Raw genomic sequence first — 21,407 nt, 5'->3', positions numbered from 1 at the left:
TTAAACTCAAGAGCTTGGCCTGTCAGAGGCCCCTCACTGGGCGCCATTTCATGGAGGGATCAGCTGGTGTGCAACGATTGCCAAAGACATGATGCACACGTCGAAGGGAGAGCTAATGCTTGAACAGCCCCTGGCAACTCCCAACCATCAAACACACTCTCATCACGTTTTCAGCCTGCTTAGGACCAGTTTAAAATTTCCCATGAGTTCCTCTGCCTTTCAGAAGGCCAAAAATGAGTGTTAAAGCTCTGATGTGGAAATCCTAGCGTTACAGCCATGGTAGAGCAGTGTTGAGTAACTCCTGTCTCTGGATTGATTACTTATCCACTCATTTCACATGTCCCCTGACATTCAGTGGTGTTGGAGTTAGGGATGGATGGGTTTTGCAGTGGTGAGGGTGAATGTCTGATCTGATGTATGTAGTCTTTGACAGCTGAAGAGGTTGATCTCTCTCCCTTTGTTTTTACACAACCATCTATCTGGTCCAATCAGAATTGAATGATGCTCCAAACTGAAAAGTCGTCTGGTTTGGAGCTGATAAGCTATATTCTGATCAGGGCCTAGGGTGTCATAGAAGCTTAGGGAGAGCTTGATTCTAATGTCATCTTTGTAAAAATGCTTGTGATAGAAATAAAATCTTTGATTCAGTAGGAGATGTGTTTTTTTAAGTTTAAGAAGCTCAGAGGTGTTTTAGGATTTGTATGTGCATCTTTGTATTTCAGTGTATATTCATGAAGAATAACCTGTCCTCTGGACCACCTCACATACGTTTGGCTCAGAAATGGAGATTTCTTACATAAAACAATTGTACCAGCAGCTGCAGTAAAGGTAGTAATCTTCTCACAGGGCATTGTCCCACTGAAACGCAAAGCTAGATCAACATTGCTGCTTTAGCAGTTAACATCATCTAAGAAATAGTGTACAAAATTTTTGCACATCACAGTACACATATTATTCAACAGTGCATGACATCACAGTATACTCATTATTCAACAGTATATGGTCAGTTAGGATGCAGGATTTATTCCAATCAATATTGTTTTTTCTTTAGTTCTCAGCAGTAAAACACTGGCAGTCACTGTGGCACTCCTTTCCCCAACAGACTTAACCTCTTACAGTACCAGACGTTTACTGTAAGTGTATGAGCTTAGAAATAAACCACAAAGAGTCAACTCTGGTTCATTGAAATGGGTTTAATGATAAAATGCCATGGTGTGGAGAAACAAGGGTGAGCTTTGGACAGAAAACACCAACATGAGTGTGTTTACAGTGACCACAGAACATCTTTTTTTCACATGTCCAGTTACTATGAACATTGACACTAAAAAAAAGGACTATTTCAAAATGAGCGGAAGGAAATCCATTATAGCACTTGGGTTAGTTTAATTTTGACATGGCGTGCTGAAGAACACAGAGAAGAGACACACAGTGTGACTGTCATAGAGTGAGACTGGTCTTTATGATGACCTTCCCCTTTCCCAAAATGATAGTGTGTTACATCATTCATTTGCTGACCAGTAAGAACTGAACTGAGATTCCCGTAATGTGTACCATCCACAGTTTATCCAAATGAACACCTGGAATCCACTCTATACAGCACACAGGCACCATGTCCACTGTGCCCTGTCAAACTATCACAACTGTATTAATAACTCTGCAATATAAACTCTGCTCATTATTATAACTGACTGAAGAGTCATCTGTCTTTTTAGGGATGAGGATTAATTGCCTCTAAATAAGCAAAAATATACATAAAAACCCAAACATAAGTAAGGAGAGTCCAGCGCTCTCAGAATATGTGTGTATGCAGCTCTATTTGTCATGACTGTAAGTGTGTGTATGTTTAAGTGTACATGTATGCAGGCATGCCTGTGTGATAGAATGTGTGTATGCATGTATGTGTGTGTGTGTGTGTGTAATCACAGGGTGAGAAGCATGGCACTAATGACATTTTTTTGTATATTTGTTTTTGTTTTCCTTCTTTCTTTCTTTTTTTTTTTTGGTTGGACGGCAGTTGACAGATTAGATAAAAACTGTTGCTGATTATGAGTTGATGTTTACAGTGTTGAATAAAACTGCTAAACTGTCGTCATGGTGACAATAAGTTGTGAAATGAGTAGCTTCATGCCAGTGCTCATCACCAGTTGAAATACACACTTTTCTCCATTAACAATAAAATTATAAAGCTCTTAACATCAAAGCAACCAATTCAAGTAAAAATGTTCTAAAATAGCATGCACATCTCAACTCCACGTAATAGCAACAGTACCACAGACAATGACAAGCAGTATATTAAAAACATATGTTGTCATAACCACCTACGTTATATCTGTCTGTCATAAATGCAGAAATTTAAGGCTGGAATCAAATATACTCCTTAACTATACCATAATTACCTACTTACTCTTATCAGTGTTTTTTACAGTTAGACTTTAGTGGGTCTTTTTTTCTTTTTTTTTCTTTTTTCTTCAGACTGCAGTTATATGAATCCACCTCTACATAGCTGTATATACACAATACAATTCTGGATAAAATCAAAATAAATTAAAAAAAAAAAGAATTAAAAAGGGTTTTAAAAATGGCAGGTGCCTGTTACAATAAACTGGGGAGAGGGACAGAGCGCTGGGTTTGGGAGAATGATGTGTCTTTGACAGGAGATCCCACACTGATACAACAGGAACTCTGGGACATTCTACAGATAGGACCCTCTGTGGGTGAATCTGACCTCCTCTGAAAATAATTTGGGGCAGGATAGGGACGGACAGTGCGAGATAATGCCCAACCATATGTCTGGGGACAAGACCAGAAGGGCCTGGTGCCAGAGCCCACAGAGATGGGATCTGGGAACAAACCATGGGACTCCACAACACTCCAAAGGCAGGGCAGGGTAAGGAAGGTCAAAGGTTAGAGGTCAGAGCTACCCCGCTGGGACATCTCGTACCTACGGAGGTGGTTGACCAGTGACTGGACGTAGGTGAAGACACACTTGGAGTCTGGCTTTTTTCCCATGATCATCATATCCTCCACATCAATCAGAGGCATGCAGTTCACAAGAGCCCTGAAAAGAGAGAAAGAAAGAGAGAGAGAGAGATGAGAGCAAAGATGAATATTAGTAAACTGGGGAGTGGAGACAGGTGAGACTTATGGAAAACACCACAATGTCGTCAGGACAAAACAGACCAACAGGACAAAATGCTGACAAAAATAACTTGCAACTTACACACCAACCACCGACAGCTAAGAGTGCAGAGGTGGAATCTGCCATGTGTTATGGGTCACAGGATTAGCAAATCTATTACTGATACAATTTGACAATGTGTGTATTCCTTGTCAAACAGAAAATAAAGTTTGCATTTGCTAACTATGGATATGTCTGATGACTTGACTGTGAACTGATACAGAAGCAGTTCTCACACTTGATTTTGTTAAACATTTATAGTGAAAGCTCAACTGATTTTTCAAGTCTTTGTTGTTATGCATCAAGCACTTCCCCTACTCCCATGGTAAACAAACAAACAAAAAAGAAACCACACACACACAGTGAGGGTAAAATGGGAAAAGCTGTGTCACCTATATTACACATGTGCAAAAAGATCATGGACCAACTGACTGATCTCCAGCTTTTTTCCTTCTCTCTCCAGTCCATTCATGTATTTTGTACAAATCAGTCATGCAATTCATTTTCAGATATTAGAATATATGAATAGTTAATAAAAAATAATGAATAGAATAATTAAATACACTTACACAATAAATACTTAGGACTATAATATACCTAAGACCATCCAACTACAGATTCAAAAATATCCATTTAAGTGTAGTTTTTGAAAATGACCACAGGCGTCCTCGTGGCACATACATTTTAACTGAGATTGTAACAGTATGGTAAGGTAAACAAAAGCAATGCCATATTTGGGTACGTTCAGTTTTGACTCTGGGATGGCTGATACCCTGTCTTGGGATGTCTCTAAGAAATGTTAGTCTGGAGCCCTGCCACCAGGTGGCAACATTAAGCTAACATTTGAAAGGGGCATACACTGGACTTCTGTATGGAGGTTCCATACTGTTTTCAGGCAGTGTGAAGACATCTGTATTAGTGAGGACATCTGAACACTCTGTGTGCCCAGATGGTGTACCTTAGACCTGAACACAAACTCCTATTAAAGAAATGTGAGGCTGCTTTGCATAACTACATAATGATACAACAAAAAACTGAAGATGAAATACAATGCGGCTCCTGTTCAGGTATTGGAACATCTTGAGTCAGCCACAGAACAATCCGGCATAAACAGCCTGTGAGTGACCTTCACTGTGTTACCAGGTAAACAGCTAAAACACAGCAGTTCAGACAGACAGAGACACAAATGCACCGTTCATCACATGTTTCTCCAGAGTGTTTGCCAACCTGCAAACTAGCAACCCTACAAACTTCTGACTAAGGCTGAGAACAAAAGAAAACACAAACTCATTCCAGTCGGTACTGCTGAGGGTAAGCTGACTGAGGAAACTGGCAGGGCTGAGGTATTTGTTGGTCTTTGTGTTTGGGTTGTTTAGATTTGTGGTGCTCCTCCTAACATGGTAACTAACACAGAGCCCAGGATCCGGCGGCCGGGATCTCTGATCCAGCCGCCGTGGTTCTGCCCCACGGAGAATGCTGGTAGCACCATGTTTGGATGTTGGGATACAGAGTTAGTTTCATGTTCTGGAGTTTACACTTGCTGCTGACACTGAGCATGACTTCAGGCTTATAGAGACATTATGAAACATCCAGCAATGAGACAATGCTAATCTGGGCTTTCAATGTCAGATCACTATTAACATAATTTAACCTGGCCTTTCACTATCAAATCATAATTAATATAACCTAACCTGGCTTTTCACTATCAAATCACTATTGATCTAACTGAGATGAGCTTGATACCCTAGCACAGAGGAAAACCAGTCAAAGCTAAGGCACAGCTCCCCAGGTGACTCAGAAGAGTGTATTGATGTTGTATTGTAGGAATGTGTGGTGTCATTGCTTTCAGAAGAATGCAGTTGAAATGTTGAGCTAATTCAGCTCAACAATTCAGCTCTCTGAAATGGCAAATTTGATAAAAAAGGAGGAAAAAACTGGGAAGTTATAACTGCAGTAATGGACACAGATCAGATGGATCACATGGGCGGATTGTCTGGTTCTGAGTAGCCATTTTGGCTATGTATTGTTTAAGCATGTGCCCAATTACCAAAACTAATTTAAATTACCACAAACTTTCATTAATTTGGTTCTCTCATAAACAATATCTAAAACAAAACCCCCATCCCTTTCCTTCCCAGCCAGTGTCCCTGTCCAGTCGGCTCTCCTCCTGGCTGGCTTCGTGCTTTTCTCACCGTTCTCTCGGTAAGGACCCTAGGAGGAGCTTTTGGTTTTGACCAAGCCCTTCTGCACCAGGCCCTTGTAGAACTCCTGGAGGTACGTATACACGCACTTCCAGTCCGGCTCCCGCATCCTCACCATGTCCTCCACATCCAAGAGCTGGGGACAGTCGGCCAGCTTCCTACTCCCACCACAGGGTCAGGAAACGGAGGGGCGGGGGAGAGGGGGGGGCGGACGGACGGACAGGGGAGGAAGGGAGAGATAGATGCAGACAAAGAGAAGAGACAGGAACACGGAGAAAGAAAGAAAGAAACAAACAAACAAAAGAAAGAAAGAAAGAAAGAAAATAAAAGAGTGAAACAGTGAAAGGGTTGGAGGACAGACAGATGGAGAGAAGAAAAGACACACACACATTTAAAAAAAAAAGAACAAAACAGAAAGCATTACACTGTGTTGACAGACATGTCTGTGTGATTTCATGCTCCATCAACATGGCACAAATACAAACACATTCAGACACAACAAAGGGACAAACACAGCATCACTGTGGTGCATCAGTCCGGTCCCTTTGCCGTCAGTACTCGTCTCACTCACAGTCTGAATTTACTGCTGAACAAGTGTGCACAAATGAGACATTGGCACTAACTGTGTGTAAGCCTGTGTTTTGTCCTGTGTTGTGACACTGTGGTGAATGAGAAGAGTGGACAAAACACAGGCTGCTGGGTGACTCCACACAAAGCAGAGGCAGTGAGAGGTGAATGGGTGAGGGACTGGGAAACAGGGTTCAACCAAAGGCATCATGCAAAACAAGGGAGCATAGTGAGCAAGAATGGCCAAAAATCTGTGGGATCTAGAACTAATTTACCCATTTCATTCATAATCAAAGAATCAATCTCTTTCTCTCTCTTTCTCTCATACATACACAGAGCCGTTTTGAGGTGTTGGGAGGGGTAAGGTGTGAATGAATGTGGCAGGGAGGAGAGGCCATGCAAAGGAAGTGGAGATGTCATTACCACAAACACTCCAACTCAGCCACAGAGAGGAGAATAAGAGGAGCAGAGGATGGAGAAAGAATGGAACCTCACATTACCCTCTGAGAGGAGAAGGGAGATGAAAGAAACAGATGCAAGGTGGAAAAATGAGAAGTGGATGGACGAGGAGTAGGAGGGGCAAGAGCGAGGTTAAGGAATCGGTTTAGGTTTAGTACCCACAGGGCTTTCAGGTTGGGGAGGGTTCAGTTCAGGGGGGGACGAGTAATGCCAGACGACCAGGAGAGTCTTGTTGAGTTTCAGAGACGTGTCTTGGTTTAGTACAGAGCACAGAGGGATGGAGAGGCAGAGAGTCAGAGAACAGGTGGAATAAGAGAATGTGACAGACAGAAAGTCTTTATCACCATAGCATTCAGAGAGACCAGACAGAAGTCCTGAGATGAAAAGGAACATGTTCAAAAACAGTAAAAAGGGTTTTGGGCTGGAGCAGGGGTCCTACCAGTGTCTCACTGACTACTGGAGATACCGGACTGACTAAAAACATATTCTTCCTTCAGGACTAAACCAATCCAAGAACCAGTCCCTCTTCCCAGTTCAAAGGCCCTGTCAGGTAACTGGACATACAAATATATGTAGGTGTGTAATAAAGTGTCTGTGTGTGAGTGTGTGCGTGTGTCTGTGCGTGTGTGAGGACTCACTCCGCTGTGCTGAAGGCCACCTCAAAATTCTGCCTTCGGTTATTAGGGCTGAGTGAGTTGTAGTCAAAGGCATCGGGGAAGAAGTGGTGAACCAGAGCACAGAAAGCCATACCATCGCTCCAACTGGATGAAAAATTCTGAATGTCCACGTTCTGCAGACATGACAGACAGAGAGTGAATAGACAGCACAGCCGAACAGGATGGAGAGACAGGAGCGGCGATACTCCATTTGAGGTTAAATACAAGTGGGGAGGAGAAACAGCTCCTCTGTGTTGGTGAAATCCTTACCGGATAGGAGCGTGTCTTGGCTCTGCACCAGTCCAGCAGCATCTGTTTGATGGAGTTGGCGTTGGGTACGCCAAAGCTGGTGGACCTTTGAACCTTATTCACGTTAGCCACTGCAGTGCTAGCTGAGCTGCTCAGAGATGTTCAGAGAAAACAGTTTTCTTTGATAAGATTCAATACAGGACTGTGACACTAAATAAAACTCATTTACAAAAACAGTCAGACAGCAGGACTAAAACTGCAACCAAGGAAACAAAAAGAGAAAAACAAAACAACAATTACCCAAAAGCCACATAAACCCAGGAAGATCCATGGATATTAATATGTCCATGGATATCAAAGATCCATGGACATCAGCTTGTTACAAAATTTACAGATTCAAAGCACTGAAAAGCAAAACAGGCCAGACAAGACGCCTGGCAGAGAAATGCAACAGTAAATGTACTGTCTTGTTCAGGTGAGAGAGAATAAAAGGTTTGGAGAACAGAATAACAGAAAGAGTAAGAGCACTGTTGTTGATTACATGACAAATCTGGACTGGTCTTTACCCTCCGCTGTCTTTTTCCAGTCTCTCGATCATGGCTTTTCGTGCTTGCGTGGCTGAGGTTTTGGGTAACGTCTGAGCTCTCATCAGCTCCTTCCTCCTCTCCGCCTGCCGGCGCTCCGCGGCTCCACGCGAGGAGTCATCCTCACGGTCAAAGACGCTGAGAAACAAAGATAGAGTGGAGGAGAGACGGAGGAAAAGGAGAGACACAGAAGGACACTTTATTTTTTTCCTAATAAAGAGACAGCGAGACAGACTTGCATGATTAGACCTCATTTTACAATCAGATAGTCACTCATTTATTAAAAATCTGCATGCCTTTTTCAAAGGAGAATCCGAGCACAATGACTCCCAGTGAGATTTCAGTGGCATGAAAAGGAAACTCACCTGCCCACTTTCTTGGTGGAGCTGGAGGAGGAAGAGGAGTAGCTGTAGGATTTTGTCTGTGTCGTTCCCTCTGCACAGGACAAAGCCACAGGCCAAAGATGGTTAGGACTAAAACCACTCCAACCAATTATAAAACAACCCATTAAAATACTTCAGAAATACTGCTCTTCTGGTACGTCGAAACCAAACAGTTAGCGCACCCCCCCACACACACACATATCTGTACACACACACACACGCACGAACGCACGCACACATACACTAACAGGCTATAAACACTGCTGATACACAAAGCTGTGTTTACATTGTTTATATTCATCATGTCCCGTGTGATTCTCTGTTTAAGCATCTGCAATGTCTTTCTGTTACTTGGTCGAACACTGTCATGTGGCCAGGCATTCTCATTTTGTGTCTCTGTGCTCAGAATGTAACAGCCAATAAATAGTTAGTGACACATGGAGAGAGTCATACGGGGAGAGATAGGGACATGAGAGGAAGGGCTGGGGTTACTCACGGCCTGATTTCTGCACATAACTGGACTCCACAACACTGCAACGGCTGGTCTTACTGCCATCATCTGTACACACGCATACAGTAACACACACACACACACACACACACACACACACACACACACACACACACACACACACAGTGAAAAGTTCATAAGCAATTTAATGTAAAGAAGAGAGATTATAGGGAGAAAGAGTATAGTCCAGTAAGTGAGGTAAGAGTTTACCAGACTGGGTGAATCGATTGGTTTGGCTGATGTGACTGACTGTGGAACCATCAGCCGACTTCTCAATCCTCTTCATCACTACTTCACCTCCTCCTCCTCCTCCTGCTGCACGAGTCTTCTGACTGCGCTCCTCTCTCTGCTGCCTCAGCTCCTGGAGACGCAGCTCCCTCTCCTTCTCACGCTGGTCTGGGGAGGAGAAGAGGACAGGAAAGCAGAGAGAGAGATGGAGGAAAGAGGGGGAGAATGAAGGAAAACCCAGGAAAGGGGAGAGAACAGAAAAGACCATAGGGAGTGGGAGGAGGAGACAGACAGTGAGCATGGAGATAACGAGAGGAAAAAAGAGAAGGATGAGAAATATAAAAGTTGAGAGAGATGGGTATAGGTGAAAGAGTGTGCAAAGATGAAAAAAAAGTGTTCACAGTTAAAATTTGCCTTTAAATACCATGAATACCACACAGAAAACTGTTTCTGCTCCCTGTAGAGCGTACAAAACGTGATACTTTACAGTTATGGTATGTTTTAAATGTGACCTCCACCTGGCCTTGAAACACACAAACACCCCGAGACAAACACAAACATCTTGGTCTTCTGCTGCTGAGAGCAGCGAGTGAGAAAGCGCAGGTCTGTTTTCTGTACTCAGAGAGACCAGCCAGAAAGATTCTTATTCAGGCACTCTTCCAGACGGCTTTGGTGAGGGGCTCGCCAAAAAGGGATTTCTATAACCTCTCTGAGCTGCTTCACACAGACTTTGGATCAAGTCTCTGAGACCACTGTGTATGACCTTACCTTACATCACTTATATACACACAAGCACACAGATAGATATACCCAGACCCCCCCCCCCATACCCACACACACAGCCTTACAGAATTACTGAGGTGCATAGTGAAAAAAAAAAAAAAAATCAGTCAAACTGCATCACAGTGCACTGTCACACACAAACCAATCATTTACATCAATATGGTAATTCATCAGCTCACTCATGCATATTCATATCCAACAGCAAAAACATTCAAATACAAATTACTATCCAGAGGAGTGATTCAAAGAAATACAGCACATTAAAATCTCTGATTTCACTCAGAATGTTAAGGCATTTCTTGGTGGAGTATTACTGAATACATTTGTTTTATTTGAATCACTCTTAACACGCACTGGTAGACATGAGAAAACGCACGCACACACACACACACACACACACATACCCAACTCCTCCTGTGTACATCCCAGTCGGGACTCTGAGGATGGAAAGGAGGGAAAATGGAGTGAAATAGAAAAAAAAGAGTGGATGGTAAATAAGCCTCGGGAAGAGAGGTGAATGAGAGCAAGAGAGAGAGAGAGCGAGAGAGAGATAAAGAAAGAGAGACGAGGTAGAGGAAAACAATACCTCTCTTTTTCTTTCGCAGTTCTCTCATAGCTGCCCTTATCATCTTTCTCTCCTCAAAGTCCTTGGAGTCATCCAGCTGTCAGGGCAGAGCAGACAGAATACACATTCCTCTGGTAAAAATCAGAGTTCTGATAGACAGAGGACAGTAAACATGCCCGTAAGCCGACTGTACGAACCTGACTCCCAGGCCAAAATCACAGTGTCATTCAGAGTTAAGGTCAAAATCACAGTGCCATTCAGCGTTAAGGTCAAAATCACAGTGTCATTCAGCGTTAAGGTCAAAATCACAGTGTCATTCAGAGTTAAGGCCAAAATCACAGTGTCATTCAGAGTTAAGGCCAAAATCACAGTGTCATTCAGTGTTGAAGGACACAGTGTGTTTGGGCCCTGGGTTGGTCCTCTGGGTTGAAATGGTCTCTTCATAAGTTACTCTGAGAATTACACAGCTCTAATACAAACAGGGCTTAACGCCGGGCTTACAGGAGGGAACACAAAGTGCCAGTGCCTGAACTGTGAGGGGGAACGGGACAGTGGGCTGGGGGTAGAGGCACAGCTGGGAAGTGTAAACATCTCGATGTGGGACGTTTAGGGGAAATAAACAACGTTTAAGCACTGGACAACAGCGTGAGGGTCAGTGGGGTTTCAGGAGTGTGGCTGTGTCAGTACTGTACCATTTTGTCAAGAATCTCCTCATCCTCAATGGCGTCCAACTGATCCTGGGTCAGTTTCCCCTTTGGCTCCTCATGCTTGACCTGGAGGGTCACCGGAGAGGATCCGTTAGGCACTGCAGGCGCTTCACTGGCTGTCTGCACAGAGGGCTCAATCACAAACAAAGGCTCTGTCTCCATCTAAAAGAGAGAGAGAGAGAGAGAGAGAGAGAGAGAGAGAGAGAGAGAGAGAGAGAAAATTGCTTTCGTTTGCTCTCAATGGATTGTGGATAAAGCCTGAGTGAGGGAGAGTGATGACGGAGGACAAAATGAGCCTAAAGACACTGAAACTAATCACATACCAGCTCAAAGGACTGTGATATTACACACACACACACACACACACACACACCAAGGAAGGAATGATATGGAGAATATGTGGAATCTTAAGGGGACAAAGAGAATGAGAGGACAAAAATGACACCAATCAAAATATAAGGAGGGGGGGAAAAACCACAAATGAAAAAGACAGAATGTCAGAGAGAGGAGAGGGGGAGACAGACAAACGGAGAGAGTGGGAGAAGCAGGCAGTGGAAAAAGAGCAAGGGGGAGAAACAGGGGACTGGTTCTGAATCTGATCCATCACTACAGCTGTGTTTACACTAAAGCCACACGGGCCTGCTGACATTTACACAGGAATGGCGGCGCTGGGATTTCTGTGAATGTTCCTGGGAGTCTGGGCAGCCTCTCCTTCTCCTCCTCACACCCCTCCTCAGCTCTCTCTGCCCCGTCACCATGACCACTAGGTCAAAGGGTCAAATGCTTTCCTAACCTCTCCGAGATGCACGTGCACCTGATCAAGTCATCGTCACGGCAGCATGGGGGAAAAACCTGGCCCTCCCACGTGCTCCACTAACTTTAGCATTAAGTATACGTTTAAATTCTATGTGTGGAAGTTACAGTGATTCAGTGAAATAAAGGCTGCATGTGACTGTGGTTAATGACTCATTCAATGGATTCTGATCCACTGAACTATTCAACTTCAGTTTTCATTTAGAGCTAAATACTGCAAAACATCCTGGTTGGTGAAGAAAAGCTACAGAAATTCTAATTTCTTTTAAATGGCAGGCATTCAAAGTTAACAAGCTCTCTTTATGTAGAAAATGTGAAACTTGGTAGGGTGTAAGCATGGATGCAATGCTCTTTGTGTGTGTGTGTTTGTGTGTGTGCGTGTGTGTGTGTGTGTGGTGGGAGAGAGAGAGCAAGAGGGTGAGAAAGAAAGAGGAACAGACATTTAGTGTGTGACTCCACTGTTGACAACGTTTATAAACAGAGCTCTAAGTGAAGTTTCCGCAAGTACATAGGAAAGATTTTTTTCCCTTGTTTATTTAAGGCGTCAATAAAATCAGACTTTTATATGGAATCCCAGTCTGACACCACACATAGGAGACAGACGAAAGAAGTCACTTCACTTTATTATGTGTTTTTCACAGAGATATTTATTCCCATACTTTGAGTAAACATCACACAAAAACTCCACTAAAAGCTCTGAGTCGATGCTGGTGTGACCAGGTTCAGCATTATGTAAGTGTGTGTGTGCGCGCGCGCGTGTGCATGTGCATAAAGACATGCCAGTCATCTGAGTCTATTCTCTGTCAGCCAGCTGTTGTGAGTGTGTTAGACACTAACCCTACTGTAGGCCACAGGGCTGACTGTAAAGCCCAGCTGAATGTGGCTGTATCACGACAGACATGCCAGTGAAATAACTCCTTTAATACAGACAGGGTTCCTCCTCCATCTCCCTCACCAGGTAGCCCCCATTACAGCTTTACTGCATCACAATAACCCTGTCTAAATACAACAGCCACTAAAGACAAATGTCATCTAAATCTCCGAACAAACTTCACTGATACGCAGCTATAAGCAGTCACATGGAGGTATCTTAATTCCTCCCTGTTAAGAAACAGATCCCCCCCCCCCCTCCCAGATCATTTTTTCACAAAATGACATGAAGTGACAGGAAGAGAGATGCATGCGTTGCCTGTGTTCACTGACATGTTGGGAGATTAATAAGATTAATTGCATGCCAACTGTAGCACTTTTGAACATTCTGAACCATTGAGCATTCATAATGATTGCTCTGAGAAAACTAGCCTGTGGGCAAGTATCTTGGTAGTTACCAGCTGTCTACTAACTGAGTGGCCACTATGCGGCGAGACAGTACAGAAATGTCACAAATTGGAGCCCTAAAGAATGACCATCACACTTCACCGGCTAATCTCTAATTAGGCGTGTCGGGCTACGCACAAATAAGAACAGGCACTCAGGCACAGAGCTGTCACTGAGCAGACAAACTCCATCCTGCGGTTTTAATCTAATTAATCCATTATCACAAAAGTAGAGGATCAGGACAACACAGCCGAACGCAACAGTTACGTGGCACCATTTCAAGAACCAAACGGTGATTAAATCTGTAAATACCCTCACTGTCCTAATAACGTCTTATCAAGAGTACGACTTAGCCCCATACCTGGAAATGTTTAAGAAGCACAAAGTTAAAATCCTTCCTTGAAATATGCTTCCCAAAACTGCAACTTAAGTACAACAAGAAAACAAAGACACAAAGAAGTTTCATTTTAAAATATCCTGACTGACCAGATGCCTGAAAGGGTTCGCACAATAGATACCTAGAAAATGTACGTGATACATCTCAATACACTGGGACTTCAGAAACTTGACAAAATAATACCAAGTTGTTTTTGTGACTTCACAAGACCTTCTGATACACTGAGTGAGGCAAAGTCAGATCTGGTCTGACCATCTTTATTTTGCCCTGGGCTGGATTAAGAGGACCAGCAGGTCCTGAGATCTAGTCCTGATTGTCTACTACTCACAGGATTAAGTCAGAGAAACCCAGAGAAAGGGGGGATGAGACAGGATAATGGGGTAGAGCCTTATGGAATGGCATTAAGGATGAAGTGATAGAAGGATGAGTGTGAGTAAAAGGATGATTTTCAGCTCTTACACTAGCAGACACACCATACACCTCTTTCTTACCAATAACTGCTGCTTCTAGGCAGCACCAACACACCCTGGACAAGCAACCCAACACAACAAGCTCTCAGAGCTACTGCTGATTATCAGTGTTCAGCAAAGGCAAAATCATGCAAGTCTGGACTCTACAAAGGCTACTCAAACTAAACTGAAATTTAAATAATAAACTGAGATTTCACCACATTTCACATCAAGTATCCAGGGCACAGAAAGATGACGATGAGTATTCTGAGAGAGACACTAACACACTGGCCATGTTTACAACTTGCATTAGATCTGGTTTTGGTGATCCGATCACGAGTGGACAGCTCTAAACTATGTCCGTTTACACCGGGCTTTAGTATCCATCTCAACACGTGTCTCGGGTGACCGCTTGCGAATCTCACTTCCCCGCTCTATATGCAAATAAACATGTACATCATTTCCGTTTGCAAAGACCAAATGCATTGTTTTTATTTTGTTTTTTTTTTTTGACCAAATGCATTGTTGTTTTTGCAAGGTGTCATATGAAATTTGTAACAGCATGAAATCTGGAACATTTTCAAAGGAAATGCGTCAAATTGTGTCAACACTCACTAATGTAATCTATCACGTTCGGAGCCACCAAACTGTGAAACAGCTGTTAAATATACCGGATACTTTTAAAATGTAAGGTATGAAAGAATGAAATTCCTGTTTTGTGGTGTATCTAAGCGCTTTACAATACGTTTGGCTGACCGAGCCTGCTAGCAAAGATAAGCGATGCCTTGCCCGTATTCCTCGCCTCACTGAACTGACTGTAGACAACATGATGATAAGATGTATATTAAATGTCTATACGAATTATTGTCGTAAATCTGTAGTGTGGTGTACTAGTGATTTGTCATCATGTGTTGTTCAGGGGTCAAATATTCATTTCAGAAGTTTTTTTTTTAACCGGTACTCATAAGATTTATTTTACCTCAACGTCAGTTGTATAGGCAGTCGTTCAATGTGGTTGAGATCACCTTCGCGTTTACACTGCTATAAGAATGTGGTCATATGCGGTCCAGACCACCTCTGAATGTGGTCTGAGCTATCGGATCTTGATGCGACGTCAATGCGCATTGGGTGCGTTTACACCTGTACTTTAGAGCTGTCCACTTGTGATCAGATCACCAAAATCTGATCTAATGCAAGGTGTAAACAGGGCCACTTTAACTTTGGGGGACTGAATGTGCAAACATAACTTCAGATTTACCACACACTGAGATGCACATCAAAACGCATCAAAACTGGCACAGAACCCATACCAAGCTATTGGAGATGCCACCTGCCAGGGAGGGCATCGAAGCTGAACGACGAGTGGCAAAGGTTGGCGGGTGTTGTACTGGCTCAGGATCCGGTTCAGAACGTTCCACCTTCTCGGTCTTTTGGTCTTGGACTGGGTCCTGCAGTTGTTCAGTGAGTCCTAACGTCTGACAGAGAGCCTCCACCTGCCTGGCCAGTCTCTCCTGCTGTAACCTCAGACGGATATTCTCCTCCTGCAGGGCAGCCACTGCCTCCGCCACAGGAGAAACGCGGGCCACAGCCTCCTCCAGTTTGGCATCGACACTTTTGCCAAATGCCTTCAGATCGCAGTGGATCTCCTGTACAGCACACTGCAGTGTCAGCTCCAGCCCAGACAAGCCCTCTGTGTCCCCGGCACTGTTTTCCTCCACATCTTCATCCATGACTGACTCGGCAAGCAAGTCTCCAATCACTTCCTCCAGACCAGACTCAGCACACTCCCCCTCAGGGCTGCCCATGGGGGCAACTTCAGTATGTAAGGTTGGCATGAGGTCCAGATTGACGCCAGGCATGGCAGAGTGTTTGGTGATCCCCAGCTGGTGCTGATTACCCTCCTACAGATTCTGTACCTTGTACTCTCTAAGTAGGTCTTTGTGCAGTGACTGAAGAGAATCAAAGGTAACATAAATTTACACTAGCTGTGATGAGGACCACAGACTCTCTTCTCTCTCACTGCCTGTCTGAATCTGACTGTCGTCACCACATCTCCCAGCATTTTATACTCCGTACAAATCTACTCTCTTCAGCTGCCCAGAGCTGCACAGCCAATGGCCAGCCATGGAATGCTGTCGTCATGGTAGCAGAGGCCCCTGACCCCCCCCCTCCAGCTCAGGTGCCAAAGACATGACTATTTATCATTGGCCAGTCTATTATTCCACAAACCCACTCTCCCTTCTCCCCCTTCCCCTCTCTATTTAGAGCCCTTGTCCTTCACACTTCGGCTGGTGGACATGAAGACAACCACAGGACAAAGTGTGCACAGCCAGGGACGAGTGGAGGATTCGTCCTATTGCTTTCTCATTCACCTTAGACTACAGGTCACAGGTTACAAGTAACATGACTGGACAGACAGAAAGTCATGCGAATCACCTGGCAGCACACTCCCGACAACATGTTAGATTTGTTCTTTATTTACTTTGGCCTTGTGCAGCTGGTTATCTAGGCACACTGGGTTAGAGATAAGAGGCAAACCTCTTTTAATCAATGTCACTCAGAGAGGACAGAGGAAAATGATATATTCACAGATACTGTGACATGGCTATGCTTATAAAGGGGTCAAACAACACAGGCTGACAAAATGAACAAAACAGACTTCAGCACCCGGTAATAACGACAAAACATACAGAATTAGATTTGGCAAATGTTAGCAGAAGCATGAGACCTTCACAATGGCAGATTAGGAAGGTTAAGTGAACTTTCAGGAAGAATGCTACATGACAAAGCCTGTCATCTTTTTTTTAATTCAAAAACCAAGTTAAAAAATGTCAGTCTGCATGTTTCCAGTCTTGAGGAGGAGTGAATGACACTGCATATAAACAGAGGCGGTCTGTGCACGTTAACTCCTGTCTGAGTGACAGGAGAGAAGTCCTGGAGATGTTCGTATGTGCGTGTCTGTGAGCGGCCACGTGTCTGTCAGCACGTTAATCTCACACAGGTAACAGGGCCTCTGTGAACCCTGACCTGGGACCAGTCCATATCCCGTTATTGACAGCCATTCTCCCAAAAATAACACGGCCGGCTTTATGCAGGACGTCTAAAAATACCAGCCCTCACCCTCCACCGTGGCTCAGAAGCTCAGGCCTGGGAGGAATTCAGCTCCGCATAGCCATGCAAAGAGCACCAGGAAACCAAGCCAGCTCCAGTTCTAGCTATGGGCTGTGCGCTTCCAGGGAACAGCTTCAAAATGTCACTCATCGTCGAGGACCCTGAGTACACCAAACAAAATGATGTCAAGTATATTCTGTCCCAAAGAGAAAGTGGGAACAAAAAAAAAAACCGAGGTCTGCAAATACGAGAGGACAGAAACGTGGCGGAGGATGCAGGTCTTCACATAAAGGTAACTCTAATAATGATAAACAAGCACTGCAGCTTTCCAGGGGCTGCTTTAGCACTAACACACCTTCGTGGTGTGAGGGAACAGTGGGACTGAGAGATGGAGCAATACAACAGCCACATGGGGGAGCAATAACCCTCTGGAGGCCCACTTCACCACCTGTATTACCCCATGTACATATCAAGCAGACAACACTGAAACTAGAGAAACCCTAAAGACTGCAGTGCATATCCCAGAGACCATCAGGAGCTTACGGTCTCCGCTCAGTGCACAGAGGTGCAAGTATGGGCCAAATAAGGACGAATGTTACAGGCCAGGGAAACAGGTGCAGCAGTAAGAGAAAAGTCTATTCCCAGCAGACAGAGTCTCTCCAGAGGCAGGACCATTATGAGCTGGGCGGAGGGGGAGAACTTGCCGGTCCACACTGGACTACTGCAGCTGCCTGTCACTCATCGTCCACTAATTATGAGTGTGTGTGTGTCTGTGCATGTGTGTGCGTGTATGTGTGTGTGTGTGTGTTCAGACAACTGAGAGAAACTGTCCTGAATCGTATACGCATTTTTCACTCTAATCATACCATCATATATTTAAAGTATCTTCTCCTGATTTACTCAGGCATTCTGAAAGTGGAGGTAGTCATGGTTCAGAGATAAGGGGATTAACCAGCTGTTGGTGGGTTGTTGGTTTGAGCCCAAAGCATGGCAGCTCGCTGTGGATGTGTCCCTGATCACAGCCTGTGTCACTGAGGAGAGAGAGTACTGTAATTCTCTCCAGAGAGGAGCATCACCTAAATGAACATAACTGAAAATGAGGCTGGCCTTATGCCTGCAACAGGCTCGTGTTTCTTAAGAATGCCCTTTACTCTTTTCACACTGTTCTGTATTTCTTCTCTCTCTCTCTCTTTTTCTTCCATTTTGTGTAGGTCACGATCTCTATTTCCCTTTGCTGACATGCTGTATATCGTCTCCGTTACAGTCTTACCCCTGTGTAGACTCAGCGTGGCTTTATGATGCTATTAAAAATCCCATCTGAACCTGGCATTGCTGTGGTTACAGGGGCTCTGACCTCCACAGAGTCAGCCTGGCCCTGTCTAAGACCACCCAAACAGATCAAGAGCTGCCCTCCTCTGTTTCCCTCTTCCTCTCTCTCCCTCTCTCTAATTCACTCACTCTGATAAAAACGTTGACCATAATAAGGAAAAATCTACACGACCAACAAAAAAAGGACCTGAGGTCTTGACTCAACGTTCATTCCTGTATGGTGAAACCATGCAGAGGGTCAGAGAATAATGAGGAGGGAAAATAAAACAAGGCAATGAAGAAACAGAGTCCAAAGTGCATGACAGTGAGGACCAGACAAATGTTGGAGATATATACCGACCACACATAACACTCAACCCAGGTTCACTGTTGCATTCAGTTTTCAAGACACATCTGAAATGGCATGTTCACTTTTGGGTTTGATATCTAGAACTCCCAGACATACAATTGCATTGTTCCTCTGACCTTAACTTTAAAGTTTAAAAGCTTGATTGGCCAGAATTTTCTGGTGTTCACATCATAAACCCCATGACTGAGACCAGTGACAGGCAGAGAATCAGTGCTAGCCATGTCCATTCATGTACTGCTGAATCTACAGAACACACTCACACACAGACAGTATACCATCACATACTCACATACACACAGTGTGCCCTAACAAACAGATTATAGACAGTATGTTGTCCTCTCACCATAGCACTCTCAATTTACAGAACAGACATTCACATACAGACAGTGTCCTCCACTTACCTCTGTAGTCTCAATCTATGCTGTACTCGTCCGACTTCAACTCATGTCAGCTCATGTAGGTGCCTTTCCTCTCTCTCTCTCTCTCACTCCCCTGTGTGTCCGATTGAAACGGACATTCATTCTGCATCTCCTTTAATCCCCTTCCCTCCTTTCCTCTGGAATAGCTCAGTCAACCCACTAATTAACCATCCCTATTCATCCCTTAACCAGATTATCACACTGCTCCACATGGGAATCAGCCTGGACGTACACAAACAACATCTCTTTCTCTGCCCTTTCCTCACTTACTCAGTCTTCACTATGGATGTACACAGACAACATCTCTTTCATTGCCCTTTCCTCACTTACTCAGTCTTCACTATGGATGTACACAAACAACATCTCTTTCTCTGCCCTTTCCTCACTTACTCACTCTTCATTATCCACTTCTCCTCCTCTGTCACTATGTGTCCGCCCAGGGCCAGGCCTCCAGTGGGCCCTGTCCACCTGACAGAGTGAAAGAGTGATTCTCCGTGTGAGAGGCAGTGTGTCCCAGGGAGATCAAAATAGGGAAAATTAATTAGAGCAGATATGACCTTCACACACACCTTCTCCAAAACTTCATGTAACACAACTACAGTGACCCCTCCTCACAGGAGTTTCTTGAGTTTGGAGAGTTGGTGAACTCTGCGAGTGTGGTCAGGGGGAAGAAATGAGTCACTGGCGAGCCAAGCCGAGAGTACAGTAGATCTCCACTTATCTGAGCGGTGTGGCAGGGGCTCCATGTAAACATTAGGGCTAAAACGGGCTTCAGCAGCGAGTGGGTGAGGAGAGATACAGCACAGCTCTCAGGGCGCACACAGAGGGAATGAAGACACGGCTCTCATGGGATTATAAAGAAAAAGAAAGGAATAAGGATGGTTGTAATGTGAGAAGTGTCTCTCTTTTCTTTTTTGTTCCTCCCTCTCTCCTTTCCACAAAGCGTCTTTGAGTCCAGTTCTCATCACTGCCCTACAAGGACAGACAAAGCTCGCTACTCACTCTTATGATAAATGAATGACCGTAACCACCTCTGTTACACACACATAAACTTACACAAACATACACACACACACACACGGTTCTCTCTCTCTCTCATTTTAGCACTGTTGACTAAATAAATGAATCAAAGCAAAGACAGGCATGCTGCTTGTTAATTGTAAGCTTTGATCCAAAATCTATGGGTGAGAAAGACACAGTGCAGCTGTGTAACCAGTCATCCAAACCCTTACAAAAACAGGCTTGACTGACCAGAAACAGACATTCAACATAAACATTCTCTGAGCCCCCCCCAAAACACAGTGCTAACTCAAAGTGATTTAAACTGGAGCTAAAATCATTCTTAGGTCAAATAAACCTCTGCTGAACTTCCAACACCACTGTTTCCACAAAAACGATGCCTTTTCTCCCGCCTCTGTTCCTTCAGAGAAAAGCAGGTTCAGTCAGCTATCATGCAGGACTGCAGACCTAAGTCTTTAGTGAGTGTGTGTGTGCATGTGTGTCTGTGTGAGTGTGTCTGTGTGTGATGGTGGTGTGAGCTGAGTTCAGTGCAGTGCTGGTTTACCTTAAAGCAGGGACCAGTGGACACAGTGGATGTGGTGATCTTGAATGGCGTCGGTCTCAGACCAAGCGTTAACTCTGAGGTAAAGGAATAGAGAACAGAAAAAAGGATGAGCTAAGGAGGGGTAAATAAGAGAAAAAAAATGGAAAGAGAGACAGACATACATTTTGTTGAGGAATGGAAGAATACAACTGTGCATATTGTTCAAATATAGTCATGTTACCGGGGGGGGGGGGGGGGTATTTATCCATAAATATTTATATGTTACACAGAGCCAATTCCCTCAGGCCTAAAGGCATTTGTGTACATTGTGAGGCTATGGCCAGTGTGTGTGTGTGTGTGTGCCTTGAGGGGGTGGGGGGTACTGGAAGGTGTGAGTATTACTCAGTTATGTAAGCAACCATGGCAGCAGAGAGGGAGGGAATGAATTTTAGTGTCACTGACCATAACCACAGCATAACTACCACAGACACACAGAGATACACACACACACACACACATCACAGCATAACTACCACAGGCACATAGAGATACACACCAACAACACACTCATGCCACAGCATAACTACCATAGACACAGAAATACACACT

General features: G+C 44.2%; 1 protein-coding gene across 1 annotated transcript in view; it reads right to left on the bottom strand.

The window, feature by feature from the left end:
- Window positions 1–2,975: 2,975 nt before the first annotated feature.
- The window catches only part of smtnb (smoothelin b), a 61,213-nt gene continuing 42,781 nt past the window's right edge, over window positions 2,976–21,407 (bottom strand). Inside the window, exons 12-23 of the mRNA XM_030794351.1 lie at window positions 20,820–20,893; window positions 11,057–11,233; window positions 10,386–10,461; window positions 10,204–10,236; window positions 8,999–9,184; window positions 8,774–8,836; window positions 8,260–8,329; window positions 7,877–8,032; window positions 7,332–7,449; window positions 7,044–7,195; window positions 5,371–5,537; window positions 2,976–3,058 (exon numbers count right to left, since the gene is read on the bottom strand). Of these exons, the coding sequence (XP_030650211.1) occupies window positions 5,390–5,537; window positions 7,044–7,195; window positions 7,332–7,449; window positions 7,877–8,032; window positions 8,260–8,329; window positions 8,774–8,836; window positions 8,999–9,184; window positions 10,204–10,236; window positions 10,386–10,461; window positions 11,057–11,233; window positions 20,820–20,893 (1,253 nt within the window). The 3' untranslated portion in view covers window positions 2,976–3,058; window positions 5,371–5,389. The remainder of the gene's footprint in view (window positions 3,059–5,370; window positions 5,538–7,043; window positions 7,196–7,331; window positions 7,450–7,876; window positions 8,033–8,259; window positions 8,330–8,773; window positions 8,837–8,998; window positions 9,185–10,203; window positions 10,237–10,385; window positions 10,462–11,056; window positions 11,234–20,819; window positions 20,894–21,407) is intronic.

Source organism: Chanos chanos, chromosome 1, assembly GCF_902362185.1.
Source record: "Chanos chanos chromosome 1, fChaCha1.1, whole genome shotgun sequence".
Taxonomy (NCBI): Eukaryota; Metazoa; Chordata; class Actinopteri; order Gonorynchiformes; family Chanidae; genus Chanos; species Chanos chanos.
This window is presented reverse-complemented; position numbering and strand designations above follow the sequence as displayed.